Raw genomic sequence first — 16207 nt, forward strand, 5'->3', positions numbered from 1 at the left:
ATCGATGGTCATTCCGCTTTTTACTCCGCCGTTCATCGTCTGCCTCATGATTGCTATCATTTTTAGACGCGCCAATCAGTTGGCGTACTGTAGCAGGTGTCTGTGAGGTAGAGATAAAGATTGGGAGGGAGGGAGGAAAAGCCAAGAGAAAAATGCAGAGATGTTAAATGTTTTTGCTTTTTGCTTGTTTTGTTGAGCTTGTTTCTTTATCATTCCCTCTAAAGTTCTATTTCAGGGTAAAGACTTTTGTTTTTTTTAGGGTTAAAATTAAAGTTACAAATATTTAACTTTTGCTAGGGATCAAAAAAGTTAATTATCTGTGTGTATATGTGTGAGAGACCAGGTCAGACGATGCTGTGGGGGTAAAGATTGATGGTTGTGGGCACCACTGTCTCAGCGCCCTGAGAGCTATAACCCTCACAAGGGCATCACACTGTGCACATGCGGTCTATACGTGTGTGTTTCTGTTTTTTTGGGCTGTGAATTGGATGCTGTGAAGCCTGCACCCTATGCTGTGCACTATTGGCTTCCCTAGACGGATGGCTCTGGTGTGCCGCCCGCCTCCTCCATTTCTCTACAACATGCACACATCCTCTCTTGTTCTGATAATACTGGCAGCTTGCACCAATCTGTGCATGCTTGTGTGTGTGAAAAGACAAAGAGTTTGTGTTTTAGGGGTTTTTATTTTTACTTTATTTTTGCGTGCGTGTTTGTCCACCTGCTCCATGTGTGCTTGCATCCACTGTAGCGTGTCTGCCTGTTTAGCTCACGCGTGCTGTCCCTTCACTCCCGCTAACAATAACCCTTTCTCCTTCCTCAAAAAATCCCCTCATTGTTTGGGCGGGCAAACATTTGAGCCTGTGCTCCGTTGTGAAGCGTGCGCTGAATAAAAATGCAGGCAAAATTTTTGTGTGTGTGTGTGTTTATGCGTTCTCCGTGGCGATTTTTGCCCTCTTATTCCTCCTTGTGCACTTAGTTTCGATTGGGAGCCTTGCCAGTTGACTAAATTGATTCATGTGGAGCCATTTGAGCCAATCGGCACGCTAGGAGGGAATGGCAGAGCGCAAAAAAAAAAAAAAAAAATTCTAAAGATGGAAGAAGATGGCTATGGTACAACTGTGTGTTTGATCGTAGAAACGTGTTCTCGTTTTTGAGCAAAAGTTATTTTTCTTTAATAGTACATGTCTTGGGCTTCTTTTATTACTTTTTTTGCAAAAAGATCACAAGTTTTGGTCTGTTTTTATTCCTTGTCATCCAAAAGAGTGTATTGCATAAAATAGGATGCATTATTGTGTTAACAAAACCAGATTTTTCTTAGCAATATAAAATTAGTGCTGCTGTTTAGAGAACATGTTGTTTTAACCAGGTTATTTACAACATATTCATCTTGTCTTCATTTTTTTTTTAAATGCTACTATTTTTGACTTATCTTGAACTGTGTAAACTACTAAAGTTAAATTGGGAAAAATACTATTTTACTTTTCCATTAAGCTTTATAGTTTTGTAAGAAGCTCTGAAAGCCAGTTGAAGTTTTAGAGCAGTGTATGGTGTGAGCATCTGCTACCTTGAGACTATGTCCAATTGTCTAAATATTACATTAACGTGAAAAATGAAAGTTTATCACACTCGGAATATATTGACTAACAAGTTTTTCCGTCTAAATAGTTCTTTGCGATATGAATATAACACACATTGTTATGACAATGGCGACACTTTTGTGATATATTGTGCAGCCCTAGTATTTGGTGCTTTTAAGACCACATCTTTTCCATAATTAATACCCAGGCATGTTTAAAGAATGCAGTCTAAAATCATATCTTGCATGCGTTTTAATGACATGACTCACAAAGATGAGGCTAAAACTACTGAATTCTGAGGCTGTTGAGGTTATTGGACTCCTTATTATGAGTTTTCATGTAAAATAGGGCAAAACTGACCAACTCCTCAATCTTTTGATTTCCTGTTATCCTTGATGCCAGAAAGATGTTTTGTTTTGTACAGTTGGAGAAGTGTTGCATGTAGATGATTGCTCTGATTTTGCAGACATACACCTGTAACCCTATAATATTAAGTGTGCAATTGCTTAATATATGTTTTTGAGACTTCTGTTTATTTTACAAAGATTGTGTTTTCTTTAAACCTTACTACCAATTATATAGCCATGACCCCTCTGGTGAAGGTCTCAAATATCTCAAGTGAAACAGTCTAGTTTTAATCAAAGTCTGTGTATGCCTTTTAAGAAGCCTCCAAAGTTTCTTTTTTTTTTCTTTTCATTGAGTAAATTTAAGAATTTTCTTTTCTTAATTTCTCTATAAATTTGTCTGGTTGCAAGATTCAAAAGCTGGCCAAGTCGGGAATATAATCCTTACCCATTAAGGTTGATGGAAGCAAATGTTTGAGCTTCATTGAAGTGGAAATACATTTTTTTTCACCAGTTCTTAAAGAGTTTAAATCAGTTTAAAGTATAGTTTCCTGACCATTATTTTTTGAATAACACTTTTAAGGGAATCTTTTTCAGAGCTAACATTGTTTGATAATTTACTTTATTGCAAAGAGAAGTTTTTTAATAAGACAAAAAAAAAAAAGACAAAAAGACTGATTGTGTTTTCCATGTAAGGAGACTACTCTGTTGGATAAAAATAATCTCCTGCATCTGTTCTCACTACAGTACAGTAGAGGAAGGATCGTCTGTACTTTACAGTCCACTATGATGAGCATGTTGTGGAGTGTTTTTTGCTTTTGCACAAGCTCTTGAAGTTCCAGAGTTCAGAGTCACCAACTCTATTAATTTGTTTACCTCATTTGTAACATTGGTTTTGCATAGAAAATACATTAGGTGCACAATTATTAGCCAAGTGTTTTGTTTTTTTTGTTTTTGTTTTTTTTGAGGATTATTTTTACCAATCACCAACTAAAATGTTCTTGGTTAATCCAAAATGCTAATAAACCTCAAACATTGCTTACGAAAGTAAAAGTGACGTTTGTGCTTTTTTTTGGAGAATATCTGTAGGCACACAATTATTGGGCAAAATTATTATAGAACTAAATGGAAAAACACACGCTTCTGCATCTTACTCCATTATTTTCATCTGTTTAAGTGGGAATTATAAACAAACAACTCAAACCTTTCCAAAAAATATTTCTGATCAAAATCAATGACCAGTAAATCCATCCTCCTTTTCAATAACGGTGATAAGCCGTCTATTCATGGATTCTGTCAGTTTCTTGATCTATTGACGATCAGCTTTTTGAGCAGCAGCAACCACAGCCTCCCAGACACTGTTAAGAAAGGTATACTGTTTTCCTCCACCATATCTCCCATTTAAGAACTGCCCTCAATTTCTCAACTGGGTTCAGGTCAGATGAGGAAGGAGGCCATGTCATATGTTTTTCCATCTTTAACGCATTCACTGGCTACGCAGCCACTTGGATGGATGTGATGGAGCATTGTCCTGCAAAAGAATCACTTTCCTTTAGAAAGATGCAGACTTCTTCCTGTACCACTGCTTGAAGAAAGTGTCTTCTAAAAACTGGCAGTAGGTGTGGAAGTTGACTTTGAGCCCATCTCCAACACAGAACGATCCAACCAGCTCATCTTGAATAATATCATCCTGTACTACTGCCCCATCTTACTGGTGTCTGACATGAAGTGGAGCTTTGTGCTACTGATCCAGCGATGGGCCCATCCACCTGGTCCGTCAAGAGTTACTCTCATCAATCCACAAAACCCGTGAAAAACCTGTCTTCACATATTTCTTGTGTGTGGCGGTGGTCGGGTTTCAGCTTTCCTTGCCTTTGCCATTTCTCTGAGTTCAGAACATCTTCTTGTTATATGGACTGCAGATATGTTGTAGTTGGCAGAATTGGAATATTATGGGTTCCTGATAGCTCTTCTGACATTTGGTATTTTTTTAAATTTTATTTTCAGACTCGATTAAACCTTTGTTTAGGCCTATTTTGCCTTAAGGAAAGAATCTGCTTAATAATTATGAACACCTTGATATAAGGTGTTGACCTCCTTAGGCAACACTGGAATTGTCTCTGAGTAAATTATCATCCAAGCTCTGTTAATAGGAGCCATAACTGTTTAAATAAGCTAAATTATTTATTTCATAAAGTATAAAATTCTTTCAATAATTCTGACTTTTCCACCATACAAAGAGCTCAATAGTGCTGCTAAAATTTCCATCCTTCAGTGTTCCTGAATGGGCTTTTACATAGACACAATGAGCTTGTTTTTGTGTTTGGATTTAACCTTCTCATCTCACCTCTCATGAGATAGAAAATGTTCTGTCTGATAACCTTCAAACTCTGCTACAATAATGCAATTTCATATTTCAGGAACTTAATTCACAAAATCTTGAGAAAGGCAAATTAAGAAAATAAGAGTCACACATAGTAGTTTTCATGAATTTCATCTACATACTTGCAAAAGGTGTCACTTAGTTTGGCACTTTTTTACTTGGTATGCCTGTGAAATCCTGTCCAGAAGGAGGAGGGCAACACCCGATGTGTTTGTCTTGTACATACTGGGATTTAACTTGTATACATGCAAAGCACAGCATAACAGGAGAACAATCTGTAGAGCAAGAGACGTATAGAAAGACAAAGAGAGAGAGAAAACTGCATCCCTTCCCTCGACTTAGATGTATGGGGCTGTGAAACCCCCACAGCTCTCCTTGACAGTATTTACATACTGCTTCAGATGCTAGCTTGTTGCAAAACTCAAGGTCAAATGCATGTAACTTACAGTGTTTAATAAGAAAGAAAGCCGATATTAGACACCGCTCAGTAATTGTCTCCGACTCTCTGCTGTTGCATAAGATAATTGATACTTTGGGGAAAAATGTGAAGTGCAAATCCCAAAGTGGTGAGTATGTTTTAATTGGCCCTATGGTGTCCTGATGAATGTGTGTTTTTGCATCAGTGTCAGGGAGAAGGTAGCAATCTGTTGTCTTTTTTTAAGGTTTCTGTGTTAGCAGTTGTTTGCACTTAGGCTCATTCCTCACGTGTTTGGCACCTGCTGTTCAATTTTTAAGATGGGGCTGTAGGTGTTGGGTTTGTGCTATTCTTGGTCCAATGTTCACCTTCAGTGAGTTATATAGTAAGAACCCATTTTACAAACCTCACAAATTTCTATGTACTTATTTCCAGTCATATATATAAACAACCCATATCTGTCTGTTTTAGACGACCACAAAGTGCTGCACCACTATAATGTGTAATGGAAAGAAACCAAGTTTTCTTTCTTTTTTTTTCTTTTTTTTTCAAATAAAACCATAAACAGTCTGAGTGTCACTGAAACTTGTAAATCTATCTGTGAGTAATTTATTCTCAGTATAGATGGATTTGTTCTTTAAACATAATGAAAAAACAACTATATTAATGACTTTATTTTAACAATGAGTGTCTGTGTCCATCTTTTATCCAGCCTGTTTCCCAAACAAACCTCTTCTTTGAAATTGGCAGGTCTGACCCCAACAGTTTGCTTCAGGTTAAGTTCTGGCTCCTGAAATCCTAGTTTTAAAACTAATATTAACCACTGGTTTTTGCTACTAAAATATTTTTGTGGTTGACTCTAGGCATAAATATTCCTTTGTCTTCTGAAAATGAATTAAAGTAAATGTGATACAGCCCTAAAGGCGAATAAGTTTGCATGCTGGGTGTGTTTACGTCTGTGTTTTTGCATCCAGAGTCCATGACTGTTTGCTCCTCAGGAGGGCAGTAAAAGCCGTCCCTCAGCAGCCTTAGATTTACAGCCCTAATAAACACAGCTCCGTTGCCCCTCCTCTACTTCTCCCAATCCCTCCAGCGCTCTGCTTCGCCTCTTCTAATGGCGCTATCTATATTTGAAACTTGGACTCAGTCCAACAGCAAACTCTAACTTGGTCATTTGTTTTATCTCTCTCAAACACTCTCATCGTCTCTCAGACATAAGCATTGTTGTGGCTTCTCCAGGTTGACAAATGAGTTCAAGAAAATGAAGTGTCTAATTGATGAACTTCCTAAATAATGGGCATCATTTACTAAGCGTCTTGCGACTCTGGTTTTATAGCTGTGTCAGAATTAGACGACCAAACCTACAAGTAATCCAAATTTACACTGCATTCAGTCCGGATTAAAACATAATTATCTTTTAAGATAAAAATTATAACATTTAATCAACACTGAAAATGGGAACATTTTTATGACCATAGTTATATTTGGCTCGTTTGAAGGTCGCTGACTTTATCTTGCATGGTAAGACTGGGAGTTAAAGAACTGCTTTGTCTGTTGGGTTCTTCTGTCTTGTCACTGTTTCCATCTTTATTTAGCTATGTGAACTAAGAGAAATGATGAAAAGTACAGATGTGATCCAGTCTCCAACAAGGGAGCAATGAAAAACTCAGCAAGTGGCCCTGTGCTCATAATATATGCTTTAAGTAGAGCACAGTGAGGACTTGCAGCTCCACGAGGCATGCAATAAAGAATCAATACTCTGCAGACGGTTGTATGCAGGGAGCGATCAAAGCAAAGTATGCAGTAAAAGCTATTTTTTTAGCGACGGTGAAGCAACCATGTGTCCCACTCTTGTGGCATTAGATTGACAGAATTGGGCTGCAGGATTTGCCAATGAGTACTCTCTCATTTATACAAGGCTGTCACTTTTATTGGCAATGAATTTACTTCCAAAAGTATAATCAGAGAAGACTGCAGCAGGTGAGATGCATAACAGCCAGCAACACAAATCTGATCTGGACTGTTACACTTGGAACATGGGTAAAACATACATAGGCTCCAGGTCAGTCAGCCCCATTCCCCTTTCACTAATTTGAACTTCCATTTTAGGCTTTGCTGTGGGAAAGAAACCGTAGCCCTGCAGTGAACAATGAGGAGGGTGGAAGCAGCACATACATGGGTTTGATTGAGACCACTAAGACCCTCCTCCTGGCTCCAATTGGTTGTTTCTGTGACCAAGTGGTATATATTTGTACACATGGCAGTAGGACCACAGGAAGAAGGCAGGGGAAATATTTTTTTCTCATATTATACCTTCGTATTATAGTGCTGCAATATATCAACAAATATATAAAACATACATTTTTATAAAAGCTACCTATTGTGGCATTTAACCGTGGGAGAGTGTGGGCGCCATCCATTCCCCTGCACATGACTAGACTTGTGTGCTAGTCATGCATCTCTGAATTTTTGTAACTCACCATGGATTATGCACATCATCTTTCACTCAAGATGGACGGTTTTGAAGGATCACCTCTGCCTGGTGCAACTCCCTACAGCTTTGTGGCATCTGTTGCAGATGTCAGAAGTTCTGCACTTGGCACTGCCTCCCGTTCAGTCTGCTGCACTTTTGATTTCTGATGGCTTAGTCCAGCACCTGCCTTGATGGCTGCAGCTACATGTTTATTTTTATGTGGTACATAGTGTTCGCATTTGTAAAATTCACAAGATTTTTTGTTAACGGTGACCAATCACTGCAATGGTCTTTCAGAAGTAGAATCCATTTTTATTTTGTCCGGCCATAAAAATTTCACTAGAATAGCATGCAATTGCATGCAGTCAAAATGGTCTCTAATTGTGACCAAAATAGGTAGAAATTATCCTATGTCATTTGTCCCTTTCACAATAAACATGACTTCCATTTTTCTAGGAAAATTTACAGTTTTAGGAAAACCCCCAGCGTCCTTGCCCACAATGGATTAGTTTGTCTAAATAGAGAGACTCAGCGCATTTCATCAGGAGGAGATGATCTCACCATAACAAAATTGTTTGAAATATTCTAAGTAATTAAAGTCTGGCCTCTGAAATTTGGGGCATTTTTCCTCATCATTTCCCTCACTTGCTTGTAACACTTTGGGGTCATTGTATCCCATTCACTAATGAGTCTGTTAGCATAACTTCTTTGATCACTCTGTGGTAAACAGTTGTTTGCTGACAACATGCTAGCTAATCTTAAAACGGCAAGATAACATCAAGTAACCGTAGCAACCGGTGATGGTTTAAAGTCAGTTTGCATGCGGACCCTTCATGTTTACATATAATTATTCTATTCTTCTATAGTTAGTGCTTAAGCATTCTCAATAATGTCTTCCAATATCATATAATTATTTTGTTATTTTTAAATTTCTTGTCAACTTTTTATCTTTTTTTTTTTTTTTTTTTACACAAAAACACAGCGGGCTGTTGCCCTAGTACCCCTACCACTGTCATTTTTGAATGACATTGCATTACACTTTTTTTTTTGATTTTCTGTGAACTGATGAGATACTACCCATTTGTTACCCATTTGAGGTAACAAATAAGGCACCTCAAATGGGATTTTAAAGGGTTTTTTCATGATCTGCCTGAAACATAATTTACAGCTAATGAAAGAGACAAACTTTACTGAAAACTCCTTTTTTATGCTGTTGCTATGTTTTCATTAGTGCTAAAACTGTTGACCTCCAGTTGCAAATGTTAATTAAAAGCAGTCTATTTATGGTTTATTTTGAATGGTTCTATTGTGTAATTTAGAAATTTCTGAAGTGCTAATAATAAGGTGCATTCAGTAGACCACTGCGTGGGTAGTGGGCCATTACCTTAATGTACTAGATCACATCTTTCTGTTACACTGTGTGGATTACATGTAAATATAACCAAACTCTGTTCTCTTATTGACCATGACTCAGGTCTTCTGAGTGTTTATAAGCTGCATGTGTGTCCTTCTGCATTTACAGCGTGTTGTGGGAGCCCATGGGCGATGGCAAGCGTGTGATTTCATTGGCTGATAACCATGCGCTGCTCTGGGACCTCCAGGAGAGCTCCACACAAGCCACGGTATGAGACGCACACACACTGAAAATCACATTCACACACACACTTATTATTTGAGAACCAAGTTTTTATTTTTTATTTTTTTCATCGTTTTAACTGAAACATATTTTCACTGACAAAACAGCTGCTTACACTATTCACACATGTTCATATAAAGTATTTGCAAAGATCTACGTTAGAGCTCCTGTAACAGCCTCACTTCTGCCCCATGCTGATTGTAAGACTCTTGTGTCAGAACTGAGAAATCAGTCCATCTCTGCATTATTCACCTGCAGCGTGGTTCGTTTCATTCTACAATGTTTTTTTCTCATTTAAAACATACAGAAACTTCTTGTGATATTTTTATAAGAATTATGTGCTGTCTGACTCTATTGCATATAATGTGGGGAAATCATGCTGTGCAGCAGAAATAATTGTCTTCGTAAGACATGGGGATGAGCAGGACACAGTCATGTGGCTTGAACAAAACGAGTTATGAACTTTGCCTCTCCCTGTGCACAGCTGTATTCATGTTGTGTTTAAAATGTGTGAGAAGAAAGAAACTTACGAAAAGAACATAATTCAAATTGTATGGTGATAAAAGGGTGTTCATGAATGAAACTAATCTTAATGGACCTGAAGCCAGAGTGTACCGCAGCATCTCTAAATTGAAGTCACTCTAGTTTCACATGTTAGAACCTCACAGAGGTTTTGGGATTTTTATAAAATTTTGACAGAGTGCTTTGTTGAAATATCTTTTACTACAATGAAAGCTGCAAGTCCTTTCAGGTGTTTCTACATGCTTGGCCAGTTTAGAAACTAAAATATTCAATCTTTGAAAAATAGCTGCAAATTAATCAGACAGGAAGGAGAGAATCTGCGAACAATACATTTATGTTTAGATCTGGACTTTGACTGGGCCATTTAACATATGAATATGCTTTATAAAAACATCACCCCCACCTCCAAAAGAAGAAAAAAAAAAAAAACATAGCTTCAGTTGCATGCTATTCACATGCTGGATGGTTAACTTCTGAAAGGTTTTGTTCCAAAATATGTTTTAAGTCAAAATGCTTAATTTTGATGTCATCTGAGCACAAAACACAGCTATTATTCCACGTTAGCTGTGTGTTCCCTTCATGAGTTAATGAAACTGCAAACAAATGGTCCTATAGCTCATTCTCAGGTTTTCCATGTAGGCAAGACAGATGCAGCTAACATAGTTAGTAGCTGACCGGTCGATAGACTCTCCTGCCGTTCTCTGTTCCTCCTTTAGATTTACAGTGTCCCTTTACTCCCTTATGGCTGCTTCTGTTGGTGGTAATTAGCTCCTCCAATTGTTAGAAAGACTAACTGGTGCTTCATGACATGACCAAAGCTTTAGATATTGTTTTAGAATTTCAGCTATAAACTTCTCCACAACTTTATGCCTTTTCAGACACACCTGTCTGATGTGTTCATTGGTCTTCATCATGCAGTTTATTGTGGTATATCCTCTTACAAAAGTCTCAGCCCTTCATGGAAAAGCTGTATTTCCACTTAGAAAAAAAAAATCCACTTGTGGGGCGGGCATAATACCTGATTGAGTGACATTTAAAGACATTGAGTTGACTTTTATTTTGGGGTATCAAAGTTAGGAGTTATTTCAAATTGCACACCACACTTATCAGATTTCTATTTATAAAAATAGTCCAAAACCATCTGGTCCTTTTCACAGTTTAAACCCCTTTTGTATCAGTAAGAACATAACATCCAAATAAAATATTTAGAAACTTATTTATTTTACCATCGAAGCAAAATGTACAGATAAGCCATGGGAATACATCTGCAATGGACTGTGTTTTGTCTAAAAGTGAACAGAAAAAAAAATGATGTTGGCCAAATACTAAATTAAGGGCTGTCGAAAGTTCTCCATGAAAGTATTATGAGATTGAAATAAGAGTGGGACAAACCCCAAATATTGCTCAACGCTGCCTGTCAGAGTCGCCCCTGGCTGGCAGAAATACATATTAATGACTCTTAATACAGAGAAAAAACAATGTAACTAAATTAAGTGTAAATACTTGTGGTCAATTTGTCTGTGGTTGTGTCCTTCATAATGCAAGGTGAAGAGGCTCTTCACTGTAAATTCACCGTCTCCAACTTGCCAGCTTTGCACTTAGAAAGGCCATTATGTGTATTCAAAGCCACAAAATAATGGCGTGTGTCATGTGTGAATGCATTTGGGGAAGAACTAATCGAGTTGTGATGTGTCAGCCGGCTTTTGTGGATGTGTGTGTGTGCGTGTGTGTGTGTGTGTGGGGGGGATCCATTAGAAGCCAGATGTGATGAGAAATATGAAGTGTATGACTCATTAGTTTATGTAGATTCACATAAAGGGCAGCAAACTCGCATGCAAGCACAAGTCAGTCTTGGAGTCTAAAAGTCTGTTAGACTCTTTCTTATTGTTGTTCAGATAAATGGAAGGCTAAGACCTCTCACTCTGTCCGAATATTTGCCAGGGTTACTTATGTTGAGTTCTAGGTCATTTTATTATTAAAAAGGAAAGGGGGAAAAAACAGGTTGATATTTTACATCACCTACTCATCTTCAGTTTGTGTCCCAAAACTAATATGTACAGATATATTAGTTTAATAATAGCAGCAGAGGAAGTGAACAAAGCCATTCAGTCCATGTTGGCCACACTTCCAAATATTGAGCTATTGAAGAGCTGTAATTGCAACAAAGTGTGTTTAAACATGGGGCTGGCCCAAGGGAGCTAGGCACGAATGCGCACTGCACTTTTCAGTGGAGGTTGTGTATTATTTTTCCTTCGATTCTACAATAATTAGTGACCTTGAGTTGTTTTGGCACATGAAATCCAACTAAAATACGTCAAGTGTGGCTGTAGTGTGACAAAATGTGGGGAAGTTATAATCATTTGCACAGAACTGTGTAGGTCAGTCCAGCACGTAAACGAGTGGATCACAGAGATGATCCATGTCTGTGAAACAGACACCAAACAGAACAATTGATATTCATGCTTTCAGGTAAACATGGGCATGAATGTGAATGGGAGAAATATGATGAGAAGGAGGGAGGAGGAAGGAAAAACGTGTCGATACAGGATCCTGCTGATTGCAAAAGTAAATATAAGAACGGAGGAAGACTGAGCCGGGATAAGGAAAGAGTGTGGAGCTGATGAGGAGAAGGGGAATGTAAAAAAGGAGGGAGAGCTAGGCAGCCAAGACAAATTCCTCCACTGCTGATGAGAATGCTAATCTTCTTACCTCCCTCCCTGCTTCCTTTTTTTTTCATCCCACTCTCCTCTCCTCTTCAGTCTGTCAGAGTGTGATGTGTTCATCTCTAGTCATGTCCAGCACAGCACGGATCTCTCGCTCTCTCTTTTCTCTTTCTTGATTTCTGTCTCCTTCTCTCTGTGTCTCTCTTTCTCTCTTTGTCCCTCTTCTTCACCCTCTCTCTTTTTCTCTCTCTCTCTCTCTCCCTCTCCCTCTCTCTCTGTCTCAGGCCTGGCCTGGATTAGTGGCTCTATGAGTTGGATGTGGTAGTGTGTATGCATTTATAAGAGAGGATTGTGGGTTTAAGCATGCCAGTGTGCATTGTTTTTGTGCCCATGATGTGTGTTTGCAGCACTCATCAGTTGGATTCGCTGGTGGAATTGAGGACACCTACACACCTTGTCCCGCACATCTGCTCTCACACAAACTAATGCGCGCACACTGAACCATCGGGGTGTGAAGAAAGCATGACTGCATGGTGATTTGATAGAAAGCTCTGCATTAGAGCTGCTTGCCTCCTAAATGAATGCGTCCCCTAGTGTTGTGTGTACTGCCTTGTTAGGGCCCCTAATTTGGTTAGCGAACTAATAAAGCTGGGAAGCTGGGATGCACGAAGCTCCAGCTTTGCTGTTGAACCATTAGTGGAGCAGGATTCCTGCAGAAGTTTTCTTTCTTACTGGTGCTTAAGAATGCTCATGTTCTCCAAGGAGGGGAGGGGAGCTCCTACTTCTCTGTCGAATACAGGCTGTGTCTTTCCTTAAGTTACGTGAAAAGACATTTAGATATGTGTGTGCACGTGTCCTTTGGCACCTTAAAACCATATTTATAGATGATAAACCTAATCTGGTTTATCCTTTGAATGGACCCTTTGGTAATTACTAGACTAGCTGTCCAGCATTTATTGCCCTCATTTTAAGTGGTTAAAACATCTTCAAAAACAGCTTAGTTGCAAAAAATCTAATTAAAGTTAAATAAGAAGGGGAGTATTGAATCAAATCTGTGTAAGTAGTCTTGAAATGATGACTCACTAAAGATTAAATTTCACTTTATGTTTAGGTTAGAAAGCATCTCTCTGTCTCTGGTGAGTGGGTTTTACGGACATTTTAGCAGACCTCCGTGTTTTCCTACATCGGTTGAAATTTGTAGGACATTTTTTGAATACAGACCCCTGAAATAAATAAAATGTCCTAAAATTTTTTGGAATTTGGGTTGGTAGGGTTGCAATCAACTTCTTTGAGCTTTACATAATGTTAAAATGTTAGTACCTCATCACAAACATACCTGGAGTGATTCTTTGATTCATTTATACATATTTGAGTCTTTCAGCTGTGCAAAACGTCTGAATGGACAGACACTGATTTTTTTTTTTTTTTTTGAAACGGTACTAAATGTAACAAGAGAGTTGCTGTATTGGCAACAGTGGGGTGACTATTAGTAACTGCAAATGTACAGACATGACAGTCAAACCTCTCTCAAAGCAGAGAAAAAGAGGACAGTCGTTGATTTTTAGACCTTTTCTGAGGTAGATAAGATCGGTGCATAAGATCGGGTTCACATGCAAGTATCGGCCTATCACCGATCTCCCAAATTTAAGGAAATTGGGGCCGATTTATCGATGCGTCCTACTATAAATACCTGGTAAACGTAGATATTTATGCTTGACAGTGAAACCAGAACATTTGAGTCTGGAAAAGTGTACAATTTTAGTGTTTCATCTTGAAACCTTGCAGTCCAACTTAACAACTGACAAATGTCTACCATTTCCTGTTTTCTGCACCTGTACAATTCTTCTTCCTTTAATCCTTCTTGCTTTATTCCCTTCCTTTTCTCCTCTCTCCTTCTCCATGGGCCGCTCACCGTCTCCCCCCCTCTGTCCTCCCTAGCTGAAATAATGAGAATGTACCAGGGAACAGTGTGGTGACGGACCGATCGATGATCTTTGCTCCAGCAGCCAGGGATGGGAGAGAAAGAGGGAGGGCTGGAGAACTGGGAGAGGGAGAAGGATGAGAATAAAAACCTGCAGACAGTCAGGGAGCAAAGAAAAATGGAGTTGGGTTCTGCTTTTTGGAATTGTTAGATGCATCACAAGTTTTAGGGAAAGATATTATCCAAAGCGAGTCTGCTGCATTAATTGGATTCTATTTTTCAAGAAAAGCCCTACGAAGCAATTTACTTTATAAATCAGAGGGTTTGAAGCATTTTGGCTTTCATTAAATTCACCATCATTGTTTTTATTTGAAATCTATCTGGAAAAAATATCCAGGGACAAGCATGTCATCCTGTTTGAGAAACCTCAAATGCTCCAGTTTAATTGGCCTTCACTGCGCTACTTAATTTCTACACCAAGTCACGTTTGAAAAATAAATGACATAATACATTCCAGTGATCCTCAACCAACCTACACAGCTTTGATTCAATTCTTCACACTAATCAGTTTTAAGCGTTCTCAGAGCTCAGCAGATCTTTTCCAAAATAAATGGTCTTGTGTGTAAATCACCTCCAGCAAAGCAAAAAACTACCTCAATCTCGTTAACGCACACAAATTTAGAGGAAACTATTGATTAATGAAAATTTCCTGCAGCGCTGGTCTCCACCTACCACACATCATTTATTTGAAAGACCAATGGGAATCCATTGCAGGTTTGATAAAAGGTAACTAAATCATTACTAAACCAGGAGGAATAAAATCAGTCTCTTCACTACTAACATTAAACTTTTTGTCTCTTTCAAAACCAATACTAGCTCACAATGAAGTAGCAAAAACCTTTCAAAGTATTTTTGAGTCTTGAATTTGGAGTATAGGTCACAGAATAGAGAAAAAAAATCCCTAGCCTGAGTAAGAGCTTTTCGCAAACTCCACAGGCTTACCTTGAAAAAACCTGGAAGGAAAGCACTAAGAAAACACTAAAAAAAACTTTCTGAATGTCCTCAAGTATTCAGTTCATCAGAGTTGAGTTTTCTGCCTGGAAGGTGGAAGCTTTCAAAGGGGAGGTCTTCTAAAAAAGGTCAATGCTACAAAACGTGTGTTATTCAAAGTCAAGGTTGTAGAACTACAAAAGTGAAGAGGAATCCCCCGCAAGTTTATTAAAATTGAAGAGCTTTATAGATAAGCTATGAGTGAAAGATAAGCCATAGCAAAAACAGAATTGAAGAGGTTCTGCTTTAAATTAGTTGTAAAATAGTTATGAAGTAAAATAGTTAAAAAAAGATACATATTCTGTAACAGAAAAAGTGATCATGAAGGCTGAAGTTTCTCTTCTTTCAAATAGAAGTCCTTTTTTTATATGAAAAATCAATAAACTTTATGTGTTAGTGAGCATTTTTTCCTCAGTAAACATATGCTGGCGGACGTCTTTTTGAAAAAAAAAAAAAGGAAGCTATAATTAGGTGAATTATGTGAGTAAAATAAAGTACACCGATCACAAATCTGCTGCCCACTGAAGGTGCGCGGTTTCTATAGTTCTTAATTAAATCCTCTTATTACTGGTAACTTTTAAAAGACCAAGGCGGCGAATAAACTTCTCCTGGTATGACATTTTGACAATATGAAATCTGTGAATAAAAGTACCACAATATTATGTTTTAATACTAACATTTCAACAGAAATGCATAATATGATCTAACTCCTTTTATTTAAAATAGAAATGCAACATTTATTTTAGTTGCTTAGAAACAGAACAGAAAACTTCTGTTTCTAAGGCGTGTAATTTGAACAGTTTTAAACTAAAAATGGTATGACAGTTAAAGCAGTTTTGAAACCACATGAACAAATCTTTTGCTTTTATTAGCATCGGCTGAACAATGAAATACAGCGTCCAAAAGTAAACCTTAAAATGGTTCCTTTAGGAATATATTTTAATCTTGATTAAGGCGGAGAGAAAAAGCTTCTTATTATTCTGACTGAATGCACTGTTCCTGCTGAACTTGTCACATGTATTTAAGTGAAACTTCCATGGATGCTCTGACAAGTTAATAAAGGTCTTCCGGTGTGCTGCAGGTCTCCAGCACTGCCACCCTCGAGGGTAAAGGTCAGCTGAAGTTCACCTCTGGCAAATGGAGCCCCCACCACAACTGCAGCCAGCTCGCCACGGCAAACGACACGACCATCCGAGGCTGGGATCTTCGCACTATGAGGTGAG

The 16207-nt window shown here is 38.2% G+C and overlaps 1 protein-coding gene across 1 annotated transcript in view; it reads left to right on the forward strand.

Annotated features, from left to right (window-relative positions):
- The window catches only part of eipr1 (EARP complex and GARP complex interacting protein 1), a 50869-nt gene that overhangs the window by 13138 nt on the left and 21524 nt on the right, over positions 1-16207 (forward strand). The window contains exons 5-6 of the mRNA XM_007574769.2: positions 8715-8814; positions 16066-16202. Coding sequence (XP_007574831.1) covers positions 8715-8814; positions 16066-16202 — 237 coding nt within the window. The remainder of the gene's footprint in view (positions 1-8714; positions 8815-16065; positions 16203-16207) is intronic.

Source organism: Poecilia formosa, unplaced genomic scaffold, assembly GCF_000485575.1.
Source record: "Poecilia formosa unplaced genomic scaffold, Poecilia_formosa-5.1.2 Scaffold8, whole genome shotgun sequence".
NCBI lineage: Eukaryota > Metazoa > Chordata > Actinopteri > Cyprinodontiformes > Poeciliidae > Poecilia > Poecilia formosa.